This window comes from Melanotaenia boesemani, chromosome 11, assembly GCF_017639745.1.
Source record: "Melanotaenia boesemani isolate fMelBoe1 chromosome 11, fMelBoe1.pri, whole genome shotgun sequence".
In the NCBI taxonomy this organism is placed as follows: Eukaryota; Metazoa; Chordata; class Actinopteri; order Atheriniformes; family Melanotaeniidae; genus Melanotaenia; species Melanotaenia boesemani.
In genome coordinates, this window is record NC_055692.1 from 26557579 (window position 1) to 26580124 (window position 22546).

The 22546-nt window shown below is 38.6% G+C and overlaps 3 protein-coding genes across 4 annotated transcripts; 2 read left to right on the forward strand and 1 right to left on the reverse strand.

Moving 5' to 3' along the window:
- Window positions 1-9307: 9307 nt before the first annotated feature.
- ankrd39 (ankyrin repeat domain 39) lies at window positions 9308-10774 on the reverse strand. The gene is made up of 4 exons (XM_041998317.1): window positions 10361-10774; window positions 10113-10216; window positions 9814-10017; window positions 9308-9715 (listed from the first exon to the last, which is right to left on the reverse strand). The coding sequence occupies exons 1-4, from the start codon at window positions 10449-10451 to the stop codon at window positions 9563-9565; spliced, it is 552 nt and encodes a 183-aa protein (XP_041854251.1). The 5' UTR covers window positions 10452-10774; the 3' UTR covers window positions 9308-9562.
- Window positions 10775-11203: 429 nt separating this feature from the next.
- kctd9a (potassium channel tetramerization domain containing 9a) lies at window positions 11204-17099 on the forward strand. Its single transcript, XM_042000225.1, has 12 exons — window positions 11204-11402; window positions 11659-11780; window positions 11871-11914; window positions 11995-12091; window positions 12218-12276; window positions 12357-12485; window positions 12595-12662; window positions 12740-12835; window positions 12923-13072; window positions 13333-13438; window positions 13520-13653; window positions 15578-17099. Exons 1-12 carry the CDS (start codon window positions 11355-11357, stop codon window positions 15692-15694), a joined length of 1170 nt encoding a protein of 389 aa, XP_041856159.1. The 5' UTR covers window positions 11204-11354; the 3' UTR covers window positions 15695-17099.
- A 121-nt stretch (window positions 17100-17220) lies between these two features.
- Window positions 17221-18081, forward strand: LOC121649405 (progonadoliberin-1-like). Of its 2 annotated transcripts, XM_042000226.1 has the most exons (4): window positions 17221-17411; window positions 17515-17653; window positions 17747-17842; window positions 17991-18081. In XM_042000226.1, exons 2-4 carry the CDS (start codon window positions 17516-17518, stop codon window positions 18036-18038), a joined length of 282 nt encoding a protein of 93 aa, XP_041856160.1. In that variant the 5' UTR covers window positions 17221-17411; window position 17515; the 3' UTR covers window positions 18039-18081. The 2 variants fall into 2 exon arrangements, with proteins under 2 accessions (XP_041856160.1, XP_041856161.1); XM_042000227.1 differs by lacking the exon at window positions 17221-17411 and having other exon boundaries at window positions 17455-17653.
- Window positions 18082-22546: the final 4465 nt, after the last annotated feature.

The window sequence follows — 22546 nt, forward strand, 5'->3', positions numbered from 1 at the left end:
TGCACATTCTCCGGACCACAGGCAAGTTAGAGGTGGTACCCTAACGACTTCCGGTCTATTGTTACACAATAAAGCCCAGGATGAGCTTTACCTGGTAAACTGGAAGAGGTTTGCCAGGTAACAAGTTGTATAATCCCATTTACACTTACATTAAAAATTACTCATTTATTTATCTATTTATAAAGACCAGATCAGATTAGAAAATTGAACAAAAATGTTTATCAACAGGCCATGTTTCTCACTGTCTTTCAACAGTACGCTAAAAATTGTCCACAGTGTATGCTTTTGATATTTTTTCTAGCCTTTTTTCGGGGAAACCACGTGTTTCCACTAAACTATTTAAAGAACATCCATTGTAAGTGTAATCATTTAGGAGAAAGCTACGTCTCAGGACGTTTCCGTTCAGGCTTTATTTTTTATGTTAACCCTCTGAATTTCCGTCTTTTTTCGTGCTGCCGCTTTTTAACTTGACGAAGAGCTGATATGTCTTGTAGAAACCTGGCTCCCCCTGCCATCCACAGCCTCTTTGGAAAAGCTTCTCAACACTCCATACCGCGCTCTTTGCATTGTGGGACTGGAAACCTGGACAACAAACTAGTACCCCATCTACACACTGAGTGCCCCTGCTTTTCCTTTTTATAAACAATACTGGATAAAAACAAGACCAACTCACTTTCAACTAAGTGTGGATCACGACACACTGAACAATTTGAGAATACAGGAGAATTTACACATATTATTAGAGATAAATATTAGGTGAATCAGTCAGCGCTATTAAATTTTTATTGTACATCGTTTGTACTTAGGAAGACATGACATGCCTTACAAGAAACAGTTCTAAAATCATAATTGAGTCCTGCTTACAAGCACTGGGCAAATGCCAAGATGGAAAAAGGTTTATCAGTGCTATTGTTTGCAGACTGAATGTGTGGGTAATAATGAGTGTGTTTTCTCTGATTGGTTCCAGCAAATAAGCACTTTAATAATCTTTAGGCAACTATAAAAAAAAAGAAAAAAAGAAAAGAGGACGGAAAAGCTATATTGTTTCAGTACACAGAATTGGCAGAATTTCAAAGAGCATCAGAATTTCAAATGTGTCTGCCAGCTCAGCACAAATGCAAGCTTTACTCTGTTTGATCAAACGCATAGTTCATATCTGAAGAGCTCATATAGTCTTTGATTTCCTGTCACAGTTGACAAATGACAGAGCTGAAGCAGCAGAGACACATGAAGAACAGCTTCGTAGTTCGATTAAAGAATGAGATGACAAGCTGATTTGTGTTTTGACATGTGTTAACCTTTCCTTCTCCATGCCATGTTTAGGTTTAGCTGGGTTATGAATATGGACAAACTTATTTTACTTTGACAGGAAATGAAAAATCCTCATTTGAAAATTAAGGCTTAAAGTCATCTATTTCACTCCCTGGCTTCTACAAACAGCAAAAATAATCTTATTGCAGTTGTAACGGTTGTAACTCAGGCTTCAACCTGAGCTCCACATCCACAGGAGGATGTTAGCAGATGTTCTTGGTTGATACTTTTGTGTCAACAATGCAAATTTTAAATGACAACCCACAAGTATGAGAGATCACAATTAAAACCCTTTTAACAAACATTCTCTTGAGCCACAAGCAGTGCAGCAACGCAGAGGTTAACACTGAGATGACATCTTGATGCACTGTGTATACTTCAAATACAAAAAAAAAATGTTTTGAATTTACTTGAACTTTTCAAGCATGAAGAAAAATGGGTGAATTCAAGTAATTTGTCCTTTGTGTCATGACTGGTTCAAAATGTTTAATGACATTTCTGAAATGGGTACTTTACTGATTTTACACATCAAAGTCTGTTCATAGGAGCTGAAGGATACTAATCCATTTGTCCCATAAGTTGCCTTTGGTGGGTTCAGAGGGAGCTGAGTGAAGTCTGAAAAAAAGACTTTGGACTTTTGTTTAGACCTTAAAAAAAGCCAACCAAACAAACAAATCTCCAACAGATCTCTGTAGCCTTCAGGGCTACATTTGCAGCACATGGATCTCAAACTTAACCAAGCAACTATCTGCAGGTATACGGTTCAATTGCTTTGTGTGTATCAGCATAATAAGGTGATGATATGAGGTTTGGTTTAGGGAAAAGTTATGTTTGGGCCATAGCCTATAAGACTGTAGATATGCCTGGGTGTTGGTGGACTAAATAGTGGGGATAATGTATGTCTGCACGTTGGGTTCTGACAGGAATATTTCTATAAAAATGACAAATATTATATATCTAGAAACGTAAGGCTAAATTGGTGGATTATTCCTTTAAAAGGATTGTGGGATAACGTAGCATCTATTTTTGTTGTGTTGATTTAATAGATGAGAACACTAATATCACTTTTATGTCTGCATTGTAAAAATAAGCTTGCTGTCAACATGTTGCTGCACAGTTTATCAAAAAGACAGATTAGATATTAAAGCTAGTTATTTGCTGTACCTTTCTTTGAGCTTTATCAATTCTATTTGGCTGCTAGACAGCTAATCACAACTTCAGGATGTCTACGCCCAGCAAAGATGTAGTCCAGAGCGTCAATTTCAAAGTAGAAAAACAGTAAATGGAGTAATACTTGCTGTTCTTTAGAAGGACTGATCTGTGCCCAGTGATCTCCCTGCAGGCTGCTATTTGACATACGAAGTGGTGTTCACCTTCTCCTGAACACACTCACGTTTTAACTATTCCTGTAAGTTATTGCCAGTGACTTTTATGCCAAATTAGACGATGCCTTATAGTTACCCTCAGAACTTTAAGCTTCAAAGTGAGTTGCTAACTCAATAGCAGATGGAGTGTGATTCTCCCAACTGCATACATACCAGAGAAAAAAACAGGCATGTTTATTAGAGTAACTAACAGTGAGAGTTAGATGTGCATGTGCTGCCATTAGCCACATCTTACAATTTCAGCATCCAAATATGACTGAGAAGGTCTTTGATGCAGCAGTAGTTTGCACTCAGATACTTTACAGACATTTCTTTTAGTGTGTGTGTCAAAGAATTTCTCAAAGACGTTTACAAAGCTGTTAACGATAAAAAAAAAGACATTAAAGCAGGACATTAAAGCCTTGGCAGAACTCACAACATATGGTGACTGTTTATGCAAATGGTTGCTTATTGTTTTCCACTGATGATAGAAGCCAAGAGATATATCAGAGACAGAGGTAGAGGCAGCTTAGGGTGTTAGAATATATGCAAAGTACATGAGAATAAATAAAAAAGGTAATTGCAGACCGATAAAATAGTCTTTGTATGTTTTCAGCAACAATGGAGAAATTTTTTTATATGTTTCAATACTCAATCACAACCCCACATTAGAGAATGGGAGCAGCAAGCTAATTAAAGAAAAAGGCACCATTAATCATTAACCTGTCTCTGCAATGTGCACATACCATGGTTGTTCAAGAAACACAATACAGCAGAATTTACAGACAAGACTAGACAAAAAGGCTGTAAAGTGAAGGCTTGAATTTCTTTATTTTTCTTATTAATAATTACACAGTGCACAGTTTTTTAACCCCTGACATAATACTAATACTTTAACTGAAGAAGAGATAGGTACAATGTAAATTAGTCATTATCTAATATAAGGCCGGGACAATGTAGGACTTAAAGTCAGTTGAACTTTTGCTTAGATGCAGCTGACAAAAGCTCAGGCTGAACACGGTCTGTTTCAAGATGAGGTGGGGCATTCTGGTCACTCCTCATTTTCTTTCATTATAAGGAAATGTGCCGGACACTGTTAAAGCCAGGAATACCTTATGCAAAAGCAAACTGAAGGCAGGCTAAGCCACCCATCAGCATGAGAACAAACACAGTCTTACAATCCTCAGAGTGAACAATATCATTGCTTTGCATGATGATTTCCCTCGCAGCTTTTTCATCGCCCTAATGTAGTGTTTTATTGTCTTCGCTTTTTGTGTTTGCATTCCATTGTTACTGAGCAAGTACAAATATCCTCCTTTATGGACAAAAACCTCATCCAGGTCTTCCACTATGCTGCCTGTGTCCAGCCCTCATCCATCCATCAGCAGTGCCCCTGTTCTACACAGGGCCCCCCAAGCTCTGCTAACCACCCCCAGCCAGTTCTTTGACATAATGCTGTTGTGGCTTTCCGGGTCTTTATGCTGGCTGTTGTCTGAGGCAGATTGAAGACCCTTTGTGTGTGTCAGCCCCTGTCCTGAGTGGCCGGGAGGAACCTGCTGGGCTGCGAGCAGAGAGACAGGAATGCGCATATGAATGGACTAGTGTGTGCTGGGCACCTGCTGACAGAGGAACGGCGTGCCTCTATGAGTCTTAGTTCATCAGCGTAACCATCTTGTTCAATTACACGTGCAGCTCGGTGTTGCGTTCCCTATAGTCATTCACACTGAATGGAAGTATTGTCACCACCATTGGGACTATTTTGCTGTTTACTATTGTCAAAGAGTTCTTAATGAATGAGGTGCCTGCTCCACTCCTGCAGTTGTGACAGATTATCACCACTTCTTCTGCTCCTCTGTTTTGCTCAGACCCCATTCTGTCCTTGAGGTCTGAGGTCAACTGCGAATCTTTCTAATATGATTGTTTTTAAAAATAGTGAGTATTTAAGGATTCAAAACCTTCATTTCAGTAAAAGAAGCAATGCCTCTCCGGACATATTGCTAAACTAGCTCTACCCTGTGTTTCATACTGCCACAGTCTGGTCAAAAGAAAAAAAAAAAAAAAAAAAAAGAGAAAGGCTTTCATTAAAGTGACATTAAAAATATGCATAAATAATGTAACAAAAATACAATTATTAGGTATTAGTTCCTCAAATATTCATTTTCAGTGTCCAAAATTAATTGATGAATAACCGGTTTTATTGCATAAAAGGGGCTGATTCAGCGGTGGAATCACTTTTTCACTAAAAACTAAAAACAGTACATTTATTCTTTATTATTTTCTTTATTTGCTGTTTATTAAAATTTTGACATTGACGCAAGGTAATGTGGCATTTGTGCGTGCTACAATATTTTGAATTTTCTTCCCCATGGCACAGTGACAAAAGTGTCTTAAAATTTGGCAATAGCTAGGAAGCGTTTTGGGGGTTGATGCAGAGACTTGCCAAAAGAAGTGGAAATCGATGCGGGATCACTATGTTCACACAAAGCGGAACATTGGACTGCTCCTAGCGGTGACCTCCAGTATCATGTTGTTTGTGTCATGCTACACATTTACACATTTACACAGATGTGCAGATTGCTGACATGCACATTTGTGTACACAGCAGGTATATCCCAGCCCTAAGTGCTACATTTCTGTCTCGTCAGAAATGTCCATTTTTCACTTGTAAATACCCTTTTATCAGTTTTATCAGTTGGATTTTTTCCTTCATCGTTTTATTTCCCACATCTAAACACAAAAACATTATAATTGTAAGAAAAGAAAAGTGCCACCATTTTGCTCATCTGTAGAATCTAGTGGCTCTAAACAGGTACATTTCAAGGGCCAATAGGATTTCAGAAGGGACCTGTACCCTTCCAGCCCCACCCATAGTTCCACCCATGGGCTGATTGCTTTCTCTCTTGCAATTGTTAAAACTATTTGGAGACGTGATGTTAAGACAACAGTGAGAGAAGTCTGCAAAAAACGATTGCAATTGTGGAGAAAAACACTACACACAACCTCTAAAGAGGGGGGGGGTCAAAAATATTGAAATTATGCGATCATAAACTACACAAGTAAATAAAAAAATGGAAAACAGAGAACAAGATGAGAAGGGCTAAATAAAGTGACTTTGCAGATTTGCATTATGATCTATTACTTCATTTCTAACATTCTACTATGAAGGGACCAAGATATATGACTAAAAAAAAGCTTCATTAATTGTCCTCTGACTCATATAGAACAGCTTAAGTTGTTTCATGGACAATGCTTTTGAAAAGATTACATCTCCATAATCAATAAAATGGAACATAACCATCTATTTCAGAGCCTGAAGGGAAAAAAAGAAAAAGTAAAAAAAAAAAAAAAAAAACATTACAGAAAATAAACCCTCTCCCAATATTAGATCTTAGCAATTTTTTCTACATACAATATTCAGACATGTGCGTTGCAATTTACTTTGAGACACAACTTCCAAATCCACCATTAAAAGACAACTGTGGGATCTATAACATGGCTTAAAAAAACCTCTTTGCAGATTAAAGTATAAAGTTGACAGACATGTATCACACGATCTTGTTTGTGTTTGGCTGGATCATCTGATAACCCTGGCATTTCCTATAGACACATTGCCTGGAAGAGCTTTTGGACTCATGGATCCAATCACCCGCTGACCCGGAAAGCAGGGACGTAAGATCTACAACACCACATCAACCAGCACACAACATGTTTCTTTGAAGTGGGAGTGGACCCAAATTGGATTATGCAGCGTCTCTAAAGAGCAGCTCCCATATATTTGATTACACACGCCCCCTCACCCAGCGCCTCCCCAGTGCAGAACAGACAACATAGAGCTGTGCTTCATTCCAGAGACTGGAGCTCCACGTCTCAGTGTGTGCCCATCTGCCAGCCATTTACCTGATTACTTCAGGGAAGCTCAGACAGGTCCAGCTCTGCCAGGGCAGCTGGGAAGCCAGAGAATGGCATTAGTTTTGTGCAGGTGGAGAAAAGAGAGATAAAGGCCAGATGACCAATTGGTTTCCTGTTTTTACAGACAAAAGGGTCTATCTATCTATCTATCTATCTATCTATCTATCTATCTATCTATCTATCTATCTATCTATCTATCTATCTATCTATCTATCTATCTATCTATATATATATATATATGTATAGTGTGTTGATTGGTTTCTTCTTTAGTAGTCAGAGAGGCTACTAATTTTACAACTTGAGCATAAGTCTCAGTCTTTAGAAGCACATGCACAAGACAAGCTGTTTTCATTATGCTTTCAGAGAAAGGAAAGTGCTGTCAAAGAAAAAAGAAATCACAAACTCAGATTACGCACAAACATGGCACACAGACCACCGTCTATTTCTGAGGGAAAACAACATCCAGTCCTGGTTTAACTTCAGCTCATTATGGTGGAAGTGGGTTCCATGGCCAGGAAGTTTCATTGCTTTCCAAATAAATCTAGCTAAATAGAGCTGCAGTCCAAATTCCACATCTTGTGGAGTCCTTCACAAGTCCTCACATTACGTGAAAGCTCTCAAAAGCCAGACATAAAAAAATCACATCTTTTCCATTTTGAGCTCTAACATTTGTTCTAACAAAAGTGAGTGAGGTAGCACAGTTACTTCAAAGAGACTAATATGAAAAACATGGGAAAAAGGTCTTTTTCGACTGTTTCCACATAACAGGGTAAAAAGCAGCCCTCAAATTTAAAACAGCTCATGAAAAATTATCAATAGCGGATGAGGCCCCTCAACATTCCTCCGGTTTTAGCGAGTGACAGAGGGTTTTCATTACCTCACTGCTCGCAAATCTCAAACATCAACTTTGATTATGTTTCATAGAAGCTGGAAAAGGGACAATTAGAGGGTGCTGTGGGCAGGTCTCATGGTCAGTGCCACTTGGTAAAGTAATAGCTTTATGTGCTTTTTATTTTACGTACTGTTTAGAGGGCAGATAAAAAAAAAACAAAAAACAAAAAACAAAAACTACCTTGCTTTCACTGACATGTGGCAATCTGAATGGGTGATCCTAGTTAAAGCTCCTCAGCTGTGTGGAAAGAGGAACTTGTAACTGAGCATACACAGCTCTCTTGGCTAAAACACCCCACCCCATCTACCCTCCCCACAAACACCCCATCTCCTTGTGCTGTTTGGCGTCAGCTGCAATGAGCTCCAGATGTTGCCTGGCACCCCTCCAGTTACGGCATGGATGTGGTTTGAAGGTAGTTTGGAAACACCACCCACCAGCAGACCCAATGAAAGTTCCTCAGACTTCGACGAGAGCTTTCTCTCGTAGGTTCCTATTTATGTAGATTGTGGAAAACAGACTAAGAGTGGTAACGCTTCCACATCTATGAAGGGCTGAGGGGGAAAAGTATCTTCCTTCTGCATGTGTTACCTATGGAGCAACCTTACTTTGAATGAGTATGTAAAGTGCCTAAGGGAAGCATTTCCATCTGTTTCAGGTGACAAATATGAATATAAGTTCATTCTTTGTCCCACTGTGTTATAAGCCCATGCATCCTGTAACTGTTTTAGACAAGTCACTTCAGTAAGAGTGGCAGGACAAGATTTGATCAAAGGATATCCAGGTTAATGAATACATGGAGGTTATAAATAACTTCACTAAAATGAGAAAAAAAACATTAAATTTTCCAATCTGTATCAGGAATACTTTTGCATCAGCTGCAGTGCTTTACATGGAGAGATAAAGATGCAACTGTTACACAGATCCCTTTCTCCATTTTAAACATTTACACTGTTTAGTTTTCCAACAGTGTGCTGGGAGGATCGAATGAGGTCACCCTGTGTGCTGCAATCACACAGAATATTTTCTTTTTCCCCCCTTTGGTTTTTGAGACAATAGCGCCCCCTAGTGCCAGAGATTTTACAACCTTTCCCCTCCATCTTCCTGCCTGTGACCCCCAAATCGTTCAGAAAAAATAATGTTTTAAACTACATGTAAATTCCCAAAATACACCCTAAGGTGTCAGGAGATTTCTCCGTAGTGCACTGGTATACTGTTTGTGGAATATTTTGTGGCATCTGTGAAGTGTGATGGGGTGTAACGCATTTTCCCACATTTTAAACTGAATTTAAAATAAATATCTACATTTCCCTTGACTAATTTAATGCTTTTCTGATAGATGCTGCAACCATCCAGTATTTAGATGCAGCTGTGATTTTGATTTGGATTATAGCTTGGGAAATAGGAGGGGACAGATCTTACAAGGGTTTCTCAATAAACCAAAGTAGACATGTTGGCCTGTTAGAACAAGCATGACACATGCTCAGAACAAACAACCATTTCTGTTGCCAACTACTTTCAATGTGATTTAGTTAAAGGCTTTTAAATGAAATAACTTTCATTTACACCATGTCACCATGTTACATTTGCGTTCTGCTTGGTTCCAGTGCTGTACCTTTGTTTTTTCCTGTGCTATCAGTATACAAATCTGAACAAGTTTCAGAAGCTGAGCAATCAGAGCAGAAACCATGAATAAAACTTATTTTAAAACACACTGGTTTTCATGTTCTAATATCTGGTTAATCCTGTGCAGATATAAAACGAATGAAGAACATAGTTTTAGGACTTTGCCTAATCATTAGGTTAAGAAGAAATACAGAAATTAAATGTTTGTTGCCTTTTTAGAAGTTAGACTGGAGAAAAGTAAGTGAGCCAGAGGAGATGAAGAGTGCAACAGACAGCTGAAGAAGAGGAGGGTTATGGATGAATATGATACAGCCACAGTTCTTCAGTTACAGGGAAGAAACCCTGCAGTAAAATATATGGCACAGTTCTGTCATTTGTCAGGTTTTACAGTTTCCAGAGTATGTGAGGTGTAATTTTCCCTTTGTAAAATCAGAAATCAAAGCATGCCCCTGCTGCTCTGTATCTATCCTAAGCAGGATGGTTTTAAGAGTTCCTGTAGGTCTCCCTGCTGTGCCAGCTGGTAGGGTAGCTGAAGCCTCTTGTTCTCCTGATGACAGAGTGCTGGACAGTGCTCAAATAGCAGGCGACACACCTCATGATGACCACGTTCTGCAGCCTGTTCAAATATTTCACAGAAAGATTAACCAAGGCACTGATCAAACAATCATGCAACTCTCTCTGAAAAGGTTTGAAGTTATTGCAGGCAGTTTGTACCTTATGTAAAGGGGAAGCCCCATCATCGTCGCAGATCATTGGATCTGCTCTGTGTTGCAGAAGAAGTCTAACTACATCAATATGACCACAGTAAGCTGCTCGATGGAGTGGCGTGGCCCCGCCTGGTGTCTGAGGTGATGCACATGCACCATTCTCAAGAAGAAACTTGCATACAGCAAGATGAGCACTACGGCTTCCATAGTGCTAAAAGAAAGGACAAAAATAAGGCATGGTAAATTTGTATAAATGAGCACATTCTGCACAGAAAGAACAGCCAAAGATAATCTCACTAAACTTACCAGAGCTGTGTACCCAGCAGAATCTCTCAGGTTTGGGTCTGTCCCCTTTTGAACAAGGGACTTTACTCTCTTCAAGTCCCCATCCATTGCAGCAGACCAGATACCTGCAGAGGGATGACACACAGCTTAAACGAGAAGAAGAAGAAGAAGAACAAGAAGAAGAAGAGGAAGAGGAAGCAGAAGAGGAAGAAGAAGAAGAAGCAGAAGAAACAACAGGTAGCATATGCTACTTTTACTTTAGTAAAAACCTCGTTCAAAATCCATTTCACTCAGTGTCTGATGAACACTGGGAGATGAGGTAGGGTGGGAGCAACAGGAACAGTTGTGTTTTTCGGCCATGGCTGTAAAAAAATAGGATAATCGGATTTTAATCCAGTAATGAACGCTAGTTTAAATAGACATAAAAGCGGAAACACAATATCTGTCAGATATTAGTAGTCGACAACTTTGTCTTGCATTACGGACAAGTTTCCTAACTAATTCGCACGAAACAGAACTAAAGGCATAATGATGTTTAAGCCGGAAACACGAATATTAAATGTAAACTCATATTGTAAATGTTACAATGTGAACTACTGTTGTTTTGGCCATAAAAAAATAACTTCAGGGTGGCTACGCGTTAGCTCCAGTTACCATACCGCTTGACGCACAAAACGTGTATACGTAGAACTCGTTGACCAATTGCAGATTTGTAGGCGGAAAGTTCCCTTCAGGTTCTGTAGGATTTTTTTTAGGTTAGTTTGACTAGAATTGTTTAAATAAAAGACACAGTGGCATAACATATCAGGCTTTTAGATTGTATTAAAATGCTATTGCACTATGGTTTTATTTTACTAGTAATATTCTCATCATCAATTCTCTCATCACCTAATCTGACACTTTGATAATATTTGTTAAAACAGGGGTGTAAACAAATGTACATTTTCAATGTAACCAATTTTTACAATGTAAAAAAAACTTAATTTTGAAATAAACAATCTAAAACTTATTATATGCATTTTAGAAGCTTTTGCTGACAAAAATTTTAAAATATCTGCGAATCACTAATACGAACGTAAAAGAAATCTCCCCATCAATTTTGTCTTTTCCGGTAACATTTGAAGGAATCTTTTGTCTCGTGTTGCTGTCTGGTGCAGCTAGCTGGTCAGCTTCATTTGTCTCGTAGAGCAAATAGCTAGCTGACTAACATAACGTTAGTATTAAAATTATATGAAATTACCCCGGAACGAAAGCGAGTAAAGAATGAGAAGAGTTACCTTGTTTGTTAACGGGACATCTAAAAATGGCAAGGTGGGTAAGAAGTCAGGGTGTTGAGTGTGGGCACCTGGGCCGCAGAGTGACTATATTTTTCCACTGAACATATTGTACAGTAGATTTAGTATGATAATTAGTAATACAAGTATACGGCAAATGTTAACATTTGCCTTTATGACATTGTTTTTACCCAACCTTCTTTTTTCAGCTAACTCATTAATTTCCCATTACATTGGGGTGACTCATTCAGTTTTAGACTTTAACCCTTCGCTTACTTTTTTTTTTTTAATAGGTTGTAGCAGTGTATGGGACCTTGTCTGACTTGCTGTCCGTAGCAAGCAATAAGCTGGGAATCAAAGCGTCCTGTTTATACAATGCAAAGGGTGGACTTATAGATGATATTGCCCTAATTCGGTAAGCTAATTATGGCAACAACAAATGTTTCAACAAGATGAGTGTATTTCCTCACAGTGTGTTTGACTTTTCTATGTGTGACTGTAACAGAGATGATGACGTGCTGTATGTGTCCGAAGGAGAGCCATTCATTGGTAAGTGCAGTCTTTGCTGCAGGAGCTTATTGTCCAAGTGTCCACATGGTCTCAGCACCACTTAAATCTTTTTATGACAGACCCTCAAAATGAAGCCAAAGCTACATCTGAGCAGCATGGAGGCCACACTGACTGGCTAACCCTTAATATTGGTGGGCGTCTCTTCACCACCACCAGGTATTTGTGGTTGAAATGTTTTCACTAAATGTCAGAAAAAGGGAAAACGTAAGCATTAAAGTCCATGCATGTATACTGTAAATATGATTAATATTTGTGTGTTTAATGTCTTTGTTCTGTATCCAGGAGCACCTTGGTCAGCAAGGAGCCAGAGAGTATGCTCGCTCACATGTTCCGTGAGAAAGGTACCAGGAAATTGCTGATCATTAAACATTTAAGTCTTGTTTCACATTTTTTTAAAGGGTTTTGTCTGTGTTCACTTCAGATGTGTGGGGAAACAAGCAGGACGAGCATGGGGCTTATTTAATCGACCGCAGCCCTGAATACTTTGAGCCTATTCTCAACTACTTGAGACATGGTCAGCTCATTATTAATGAGGGCATAAATATACGAGGTAAATTTTTTTAAAGTGAGACTTAAATGATGAGGGGAAAAATCGCTTTATATAACAATCAGCTTTAGACAAACACAAGCTTGATATCTTTGTCATAAATGTCTTCTAGGAGTCCTCGAGGAGGCTCGGTTCTTTGGAATTGAGCAGCTGGCTGAGCAGCTGGAAGTAGCAATCAAGGTGGTATGAAATGTACTGCTAAACAACACGATGGCTCCTGTAAATCTGTCATGACTTACAAGTTCTTTTCTAAACAGAACTCACAACCACCTGAGGACCACTCTCCCATTTCCCGAAAGGAGTTTGTCCGTTTTCTTTTGGCAACGCCCACCAAGTCAGAGCTCCGCTGTCAGGTACAACCAGCTAAAACCGTTTCTTTACACCCATCACATTATCATGTGTAGTTAATATTTGACGCCGTTTGCTCCTACTGTTCTTAGGGACTCAATTTCAGTGGTGCTGATCTGTCCCGACTTGATCTGCGCTATATCAATTTCAAGATGGCTAATCTCAGTCGCTGCAATCTCTCCCATGCTAACCTGTGCTGTTCCAATCTAGAGCGGGCTGACCTCTCTGGAGCCAATCTGGATGTGAGTTTATTAGTATTAGCAGACAGACAATATGGTCTGAGGACATCTTGTCTTGCGGTCTTAAACTTGTGTATCACGTATATGTTTTTAATGGCTAGTCTAAATATTGCCAAGCAGTTTACTTGATTTTTAGTCACTTTTCAGCTACTGCCCCCTCAGTTGTATAGAAAGAGAATAATGATTTTTCTCAGATTTGTCTCATTGTCCAATATAAGCAAAAATATGCTGAATATTTTAGATCTTTGAATTGTCATTTGAAGGGGGCTAACTTACAAGGAGTGAAGATGCTTTGTTCCAATGCTGAGGGAGCTTCCCTCAAAGGATGCAACTTTGAAGATCCATCTGGACTGAAGGCCAATTTAGAAGGTAATTTGTCGCAGGTCTTTATCAAAGAACACACAGTCCCATATGTGTGCTCTCATTTTAACGACATGCTTTTGTCATCAGGTGCAAACCTGAAAGGAGTGGACATGGAAGGAAGCCAAATGACCGGTATCAACCTGCGTGTGGCCACTCTGAAAAATGCAAAGCTGAAGAACTGTAACCTGCGGGGGGCCACTTTAGCAGGGACGGATCTCGAGGTAAATTAAGCTTATCAGACATGATTATCTCTTAAAAAAAAAAAAAAAAAAAAAGGTCACTCGAGTTGACTCAGACAGCAGGCTTATTTATGGGAACTCATCAGAGGAAAAAGTGAAGAATCCTCATTATTACCCCCCCCCCCCCCCCCCCCCCCCCATCTTTATTTATGTTCACAAGATGTCAACTTTACGGCCTTAATGTTCACTTGCTGCCTTATATCTACAGCCAGGTGTTACTCTAACAAAGTGACATTTTTCATTTTAATCTGTCCGTGGTCGTAATGTTATGGCTAATGAGTGTAAGCCATAGATACGTATCTGTATAGAAGAATTGATGAAATAATAATTAAATGGTTGACCTTTAATATCCATCAGATTCTCTCTCTTTTTTTTTTTATAATTATATAATTCTTTACTTAATGTGTGGGGTCGTACAGTGATGTGGTTGTTTGCACTGTTGCTTCATAGCAAGATGGTTCCTGGTTGGAGCCTCAGCTGTGTGGAGTTTGGATTTTCTCCAGTGCATGCCTGAGTTCTTCAGGTACTTCATCATCCACCCACAGTCCCAAAAAACATGCATTTTGGCTTGACTGGGGATTCTAAATTGACCCTGGGAGTGAGTGGTTGTTTGTCTCAGTGTTGATTCTGTGATGGTCTGCAATCTGTCCAGGGTGTACCCTGCCTCATGCCTGATAGCAGAAACTTCAGCCCCCTTACGACCTTGAATTAAACTAAGCAGGCATAGAAGATGGATGGATGGTTGGAATTAAATATGTTAGGGGTTTGAGACTATTGCTTAGGTTAAACAAGCAATCTAAACAAGTAAGCTCTACCTCCCTGAAAAGATGTGTTAATATATTGTTACACAATGCTTGAGATTTAAATGATGAATCATGTAGAAGGGATTTAATCATTCATAATATCTGCAAGGTGTTGGCCATTTTAGTACCTCTGACAGGAATAAAATTCATAAATATTTTCCCAACTATGTCTGTATAACAATAATACACCACTGTCCTCCAGATTCTTTCCAGGTTTTTTGCTGACTGAACTATTGACTGTGGGAGCGCTGCTGTTTTAATGCTTTTTGACCTGCATGCAGTCGGGACAGTTTGTTGGTATCAAACGTTCAGTTCTGACTTGGTCAAATCAGACCACATTTTTTTCCTTTGTTCCTTTTCTACTACCTCTCTCACTATATGAAGGATCCTTCTTAAATCCAATGTTTTACAATTTGTATGTTTATCAGGTAACAACAATTCCTTTCTATGATGACCGGGTCTTGTCAGCTGTCTGTTCAGATTGCAGTGATCCACTGCAGTCGTGGCTGAGGGGAAAACCTGGATGATCTTTCCTCAGTTGTTAACTATATAACAAAAAGGGGTTTTATTTGCAGCTCTTTTAAATTGGATTAGCAAAGCCAACAAACAAAGCAAAAAACATTTTTTTTCTAACTTAATAATTGCCAAGATAAATCTTTTTCTTTCCCTTTAAAGAACTGGAAAAACTTTTTCTCACACACGTCGCCTCTCCACTACTTCGCTGTCTGATGGTTTGGATCCGTCTTCCCTGCGTCATTTACAAATTCTTCAGAACATGGCAGCTTGTCTTTTTACTACTTTGATGAAGTGTGAAGACGTAACTTCAGTCTTGGCATCTCTACGCTGCCTCCAGTCTGTTTTCAGATTGATTTTAAAGTTTTGTTGCTTTCTTTTAAAGTTTAAAGAGATTTGGCTCCATCCAAATTTTGAAGTTTGGATTAAAACACATAGATGCTTGTTCTTTTGCAGTGGCTGTCACAAGTCTGTGGAACAGTTTACCCCTCCATCTATTCACCACTCAAATTTTAGATACATTGAAGTTCCTGTTCTGGTCTCTCCATTTAACCTGCCTGACTCAGTTTTGTTTCTGCTTTTTCTTGCAGAACTGCGACCTGTCTGGCTGTGATCTACAAGAGGCCAACCTGAGAGGGTCGAATGTTAAAGGAGCCATTTTTGAAGAGATGCTGACCCCTTTGCACATGTCACAAAGTGTTAGATAACTCTCCCCACACACACCTGCACATCCAGCGGGCTTCTTTCTTGCTCTTTCTCCAGCCTATCTTATAGTATACTCCATCTTTTAGTCTTTCTTTACCTGAGTGTGGTGCAGGTAATTGTATGCACATCCCTGGCATTCCACCAATATTGTGTTAGCTTTAAAAAATCTTGCACTAGATTTTACCCAGGGTTGCCAGTGTTGTGGTTTATTAATGTTCAGCTGCATATATCACCAAATCAAAGTAATGTTTTTAGTGTGTGCGTGTTGTGTCTGGTTGTACTCCAGTGTTTATACTCATTTTATGTTTTGCATAATTAATATTTACTTCATAGTACTTGACATGTTAAGAGTTCAAATCCAATTACCCACAAGCAGTAAAGCTAAGCTTCACTGAATGCTGCTGTAGCAGAAATAGAAGGGGCTACTTTACCAATTACTGTGTTCATAGACAACATATCTCTCCTTGAATATTTAACTTCATTTTGCTAGATTTAACAAGCAATGCAAGCCAAAGCCATACAGTACAATTACAGTCTAAAAGACTCCAAGTGCTGTAAAACTATGCTACAGGCGACTTCGAAAGAGCTTGAGTATGCAATACATGATGAAGAGCTGCAGGGTTTCTCTTTTCCTACTTTAAGAAGTTGCTTCCTTTGTTTTGTGCTCTGTGAATCTACCTCTTTTATTAATCCAGTGTTTAAGTGATCCACAGTTGCATGCAATTGAACGAACCACATATATGTATGTCATCCGTTATTCCTTAGATTCCTGTGAGAAGATATTTCAGCGCTTTAACAGGAAGCCATTTTCATGTGTTCAAATTGATAATGACTTCCTCACGCATTTCACTTAATCATGCTTTAAAGTTATTTGCACATTTTTATGTTACATGGTATAAACTTTCACCAAAAATGCTTGGTGCTTTTTCTTATGTACTTTTATGTAAATCAAATCCTGTTCTTCCAAACCTTCCCCAAAAATGTCTTTGTTAGAGTAGTTGGATGTTTTTTATTTGTTGTTTGTTTCATTAAGGATCTCCCTCCCTCTGTTCCTATTAGACGGTGTCCGTTTGCATGTGTGAAGAGCTGTTTGTCTTTGACTGGTGAAGTTTCTCCGGCTGCAGCTCAAAGCTGCTCCAATGCAATATTATTCACTCAGTTAAATATTAGGTACTCAGCCTGTGAGAATGAATGATGAAGGCAATCTCATTATGTATTTCAATTTGAGTGTACAAATCGATGGAAGAGTTATGGTTATTTATTTTAATACATCTCACTGAATGCAATATGGGGAAGATGTTGATTTGTGTTGAAGACAGGGAGTGGTGTGGTTATCCCTGATTATTGCACTCAACCTTGGAAATGTGTTTCCGTAAATGACTGTTAAAAATAAACTGCAATGAAGAAGAAAAAGTCTTTGTTCTTTATTTTTAAGACATCTGTTGTGATTTTCTCATGAATGACTGCATGTTGGAGATGTGCTGGCTGAAAATGGCCATGTTTGTGGAACACACAGTACAAATCACGATGCAAGTGTTATCTTCTAAACAGCCCTGCAGGATGCCAGTGATGCCCCACGTTGCTTAATCCCACTTTGCGACTCCCTGCAGTGAAGTGCTGGAGGGAACAAAGCAGCGCAGGCTTATATAAACCATAGTGTGCAGCAGGCTTCACAAAGGACAGCAGAGCAGGAGAAGTTCCCTGGCTTAAGAACAAAAGGTAAAACAGTGAAGGGCTGAGAAAAATGAGAATTTGAGCTTAACAAAGACAATAAAGCTGACTAACATAGGTACGCGATTTGTATAATACTTTTTCCTCTCAGAATGGCTGTGATAATGTGGCCGTTGTGTCTGCTGCTGGTGGGGAGCCTATTGCTGCAGGGTAGCTGTCAGCACTGGTCGTTTGGGCTAAGCCCAGGAGGGAAGAGAGATTTGGAAAGTTTTACAGACAAGCTGGACAATGTAAGCATTTTTCTCAATTATTTGACATCTTTTTGATATTTACTGTCCTCTTTACTTATTCTTTGTGACTTTTTTTTCTCTGTCTTGCTTCAGATAGAGGGATTTCCACACATGGATGCACCTTGCAGTGTTCTAACTTGTGCAGAGAAGTCACCCTTTGCCAGAATCTACCGAATGAAAGGACTTCTTGTAAGTATTTTTTTAATTTATTTATAATTTGCTGATTAGTTTTATTTATGCATCTACCATTACTGTCAAAGACTGACAGAAGTTATTTACATAATGATTTTGATAAAATGTTGGATTTTTCTTTCCTTTCTTTTCTTTTTTCTTTCAGGCGAGTGTTACCGACAGGGAAAATGGACAAAGATTATACAAAAAATGATGTTTAATTCTGGAATAAATTAGCATATCACACTTGTTTGAATGACTTACTGTTTATTTAAATCGTGAATAAAAGCTATAAAATCTTTTGCTTTAAAATTTCTGCTTGATATTTTCTGCAACACATTACTGGAAATCCACAGACAGAAGATTTGCATTAATAATACTGATGTTAGCTTCATTGCCCTCAGTTAAGTGGGTTATCTGCATGACGTTAATAGAATAGAATAGATCATCATATAGATTAAATCAAAATCCTCACAAATTCATGCATGTGCACATGTTTTTCTAACCAGTTGCTGGTGCTGTGCCCCATATAATAGCTAGACGATTAGTATCACTCCATATTTAAAAAATAAAGAGCATCTCACCTGGTAGGGCTGAGGGAATGACTGGGATCAGGCCTGCTCTTCTTCACTTTCTAACTTTCTTCAAGTAGATCCCCTCCTTTCTTCTTCTTCAATTCTTAATACCCAGTCAATATTTTTTTTTTTTTTTTTTTTTTAAAGTTTTTAAATAAACTTGTTTCACCTTTATTTTACCCGGTTAAAAGGTGTGAGAACAAATTCTCATTCATAAACATGACCTGACCAAGAGGCCCCAGTAGAGAGAAAAATATGAAAATACAGAAACACATAAAAATACCAAATACATTAAAAACACACATCTTCTTAAAAACAAGCATGTAAATCAATGAACATAAAAATGACAAGACTAATTACAAAATGTATTAAGCTAGTATCAACAGGAAACAAGAGAGAAGAAATATCTATATATATATATATATATATATATATATATATTTATATATTTATATATGCTTGTGTGCATGTATGTATGTGTGTACACATGCAAGAGTGATCCGGGATGATTAGAAGGAGTAATAATCAGTTTTAATCTGTTGCAGTGTGAACTGGTAAAAGTGGTAAGAGATGTCAAAGTTGTGAGTTTGAGGATATTTTGTAAATTGTTCTTGTCATTTGCTGTCGCAAAACAAAGGGATGTGAGGCCAAAGATGAGGAACTGGGAATAAAGAACTTGATACATTTACCTGACCTAGTGCGATATGCATTACAGGCAAGGTGAAGAAGAGGTGTCAGGCATGGTGGTGTCAGGCCCAGGATTGACTCATAGACAAAGTTAAGCCAGCAATGGAGCTGGTGAGTATGAAAAGAGGACCAACACACCAATTTATAAAGATCACAATGGTGAGTGTGATCTAGTGGTAAAAGAAATACCTAAGTAAAGAAACTGTGTCTAGTTTATTGAGAGCTGTGTTAGATCTCATCTTTAGATGATGTAATATAGGCAAGAATTGGGAGTATTGTCATCTTAAAAAGGGTGTGTTTGGTAGTGAATAAAGAAAGCTTTATGTGGGAAAAGAACATCTTATCTAGCTTTGACTTTTGTCTGAAGGTTGTAGATGTGTGTGGAAAAAGACAGGGATGAATCCAACCAGATGTCTAGATATTTGTAAGTTTTAACATAATCCAGGGCCGACCCATCAGCACAGCAGGTCTTGGAGAGTTTTCGAGTGGATACTGCAGAGTGAAGAGAAGGACCAACTGAATATAAGACTGTATCATCGTCATATAGATGGATCACTGAACTGTTAACATCATTAATGTAGATGGAAACAAGGCTGGGCCCAAGACAGTTACCAAGGTAGCTGGCGAACCAGTGGCAGTTGGTAGACAGACCAATGTTAGACAGCCCACATAAAAGGATAACATAATCATCTGAGCCTTAGGCTTTAGCGAGGTCAGTGAAGGTGACCATGCAGACATGCTTACTGTCTATTGCTATGGTAATGTCATCAAGGACCTTCAGACACCCTTGTCCAGTCCAGAAACCAGATTGCAGGTCAAAGAAATTGTGATTTGAAAGAAAGAAATTACTTAGCTGTTTGTGAACCAGCTTCTTTAGGACTTTAGTTAAACATGGCAAAATAGAAATGGGTTGATAGCAGTTGGGGTCAGAGCCAGAGACACCTTTAAAGAGAGGTAAGAAAATGGCCATTTTCCAGACAGGAGAAAAGGCAGAGAGCTGTAGAGACAAGATTCTTGTAATGGGAACAGCAATAATATGAGCAGATGCTGTTAAGAACATGGGACCAAGCCAGTCAAAGCCAATAGATTTGTTTGGATCAAGCTTGGAGAGTTCATCCTGCACTTCAGAAATAGAGAGAGATTTGAAGGAGAACCCAGTACTACTGGATGGAGAAGTCTAAGTAAAGAAAGAGGTCACAGTGGAATATGGGATAGTGAAAACTTTGGTTTAGTTAACATAGAGATGCTTCAGTAGTGATTAAAATGCCATTAAAAAGCCATAGAGATTGGCATGTGTGGAAAGTAAATTTGTTTTCCATAGACTTGACTGGTTTTATTCCTACACTGCCTAAAGGTGAGCCAGTCCTCAGCAGTCTGAGAAGTAAGGCTTTCCACCAAAGGGTGTTCTTTTGGTGGATAAGTTTTGCCGAATTTTCAGTCCTAAATCTATTCAGAGGAGCATGTTTATCAATGATGCATTCTTAAAATAAAACCAAAGCATCATCTAAGGAAGGAATAGCATTGACATAGTCCCAAAACACAGCTGCGACATCTTGAAGAAATCCCTGCATGTCAAGGTTATTCAGGAAAGGCTTGGCCACAATCTCTGGGGTCTGTTAAACTGAGTAGCCAGAACATTTACAAGCAATGGCACAGTGTGCACTTTGAGGGGATGTTGGTAGGGATCAGGTCAGTCAGTGTGGAGGATGAGGGAATTTTGGGGATTGGGTTTGGTTGGCTCAGATATGATTTGGGAGAAGTTTTGATTGTTGCAATACTACATCTGGGGTGTTGATCATTTTAATTATTTTTTTCAGTGTTGGATTGTCTGTAATGTTGATGCACAGCAAATCTGAATATTTTTTCTGAAATGAAGTCATGTTTTTGACTCCAACATCACGGGCAGTAGAAATTGACTATAAGGTTGTATGTTTGGCCACCAGAGGGCAAAAGAAATCCACACTCAGACTCCATCCTTGAAGTTTCCTACCTCACATTGTGTTATTGTTGTCTTTGAGAAACAATTTGGCATAAACTAAAGAATCTCTGCGATCGGTCAACCACTGCTCATGTTTCATAGTAAGTATCCTCCATATTACTGGATCAGATTCTGTCAATAACAATTTACTGAAACTTCTGTCCTTTATCATGTTTGTTAATCAACAGAAAATGTCCCTGAAGCCAGTTCATTAGCACATTGCTTGTTTGGCTAATATCACATACACTTCCCAATCTCCTCTGGATTATAAAACTGTTCCATTATTATTGGACTGGACATGGCAATTATTTGAACAGGTGATGAGCATGTTTGCCAACAGCACATGGAAGTAAACAAACTGAATAAGAAATCGAAATTTATTCATCATGATGATTTGACAGGAAAACAACAGCCTGTGGGATCATGGTGACGAGCATATGGGGTGATCACACTCTTATCTTCAATAGAAAGTGTTTGTTTTATTTTTTTTTTCAGAGATGTTCAGTCTGTCAGGTGGCACTCAGAAAACACACGTGACGGAAAATTCTTTCTGTTGGTTTCATGTTGATAATGAGATTGTAGAGACTTTCACTAAACATGCACCAAACACTACACGAGTCATGTATTGCATTTTAATGGAAAGTGGCTTGATGAGCGATAAATATATGCAAGGCAACATCCCAGCAGAAGAGTGAGTTTCTGTACCAATATCATCTGTCTTAAATCAGAGATGTGTCACAAACATTAATGGCAGTTAATTTCAGACCTTAAATAATACCTTTAGACAAATGCAATGTGGTTTTGATGATTTCAAATAGCACCAATCTGGGAAATACATGCTGAAGATGCACACCCTGCTGAGCATTACTCCCACAGCTGCAAGGTCCACTAATTATTTCTAATTAGTCTCAGTGAGACCAGTCTGAGCACATTCAACTAATCAAAGATAACATTAATTTTGCTGCTTTGACACGCTGTGTGTGGATGAATTAGCAACATGTGTGTTACTACAATAAGAGATCAAATGGAAGTTGCAACCTAGTAAAACATTTTCGCTACATGTCTAAATTTATAATAAAAAAACAAACAAACAAACAAAAAACAACAACAACAACAACAAAACCAAACCAAACCAAACCAAAACAAAAAACAAAACAGACACATCCAGTGGAGTTAGCCTTGATTTCAAGTCAGAGGATTACATGTGTAACCCAGGTCTGGCTCATAAGCAGGCTTTTTATAAATGCAAAGTAATAGATCGATAGAAGCAGCAACGATAACCTGAAATAAACTCTGATGAATGGGGAATAACCTGATACAAGGTGGAACCATTAGGGCAATTCAATAGAAAGATAAGAGAGCAAGAAAATATTGACAGAGCTAATATGTGTGTTTGACCCATAAATGAACTACCCACCTGTTTGAGAGCCTCCTACAGATGTTAGTATGTATCATATGAAGATAAGAGGAGCACCGCGGATC

Coding starts and splice junctions, on each gene's coding strand:
- ankrd39 (XM_041998317.1), bottom strand. CDS start 10,451: ATGGCCGAAAAACACAACTGTTCCTGTTGCTCCCACCCTACCTCATCT. Junction 10,018..10,112: donor CTGCTGGGTACACAGCTCTG/GTAAGTTTAGTG, acceptor CCTTTCTTTTAG/CACTATGGAAGCCGTAGTGC. Junction 9,716..9,813: donor GGGCTTCCCCTTTACATAAG/GTACAAACTGCC, acceptor ATATTTGAACAG/GCTGCAGAACGTGGTCATCA.
- kctd9a (XM_042000225.1), top strand. CDS start 11,355: ATGAGAAGAGTTACCTTGTTTGTTAACGGGACATCTAAAAATGGCAAG. Junction 11,403..11,658: donor GGACATCTAAAAATGGCAAG/GTGGGTAAGAAG, acceptor TTTTTTTAATAG/GTTGTAGCAGTGTATGGGAC. Junction 12,092..12,217: donor CGTCTCTTCACCACCACCAG/GTATTTGTGGTT, acceptor TTCTGTATCCAG/GAGCACCTTGGTCAGCAAGG.
- LOC121649405 (XM_042000226.1), top strand. CDS start 17,516: ATGGCTGTGATAATGTGGCCGTTGTGTCTGCTGCTGGTGGGGAGCCTA. Junction 17,654..17,746: donor TTACAGACAAGCTGGACAAT/GTAAGCATTTTT, acceptor GTCTTGCTTCAG/ATAGAGGGATTTCCACACAT. Junction 17,843..17,990: donor ACCGAATGAAAGGACTTCTT/GTAAGTATTTTT, acceptor TTTTTCTTTCAG/GCGAGTGTTACCGACAGGGA.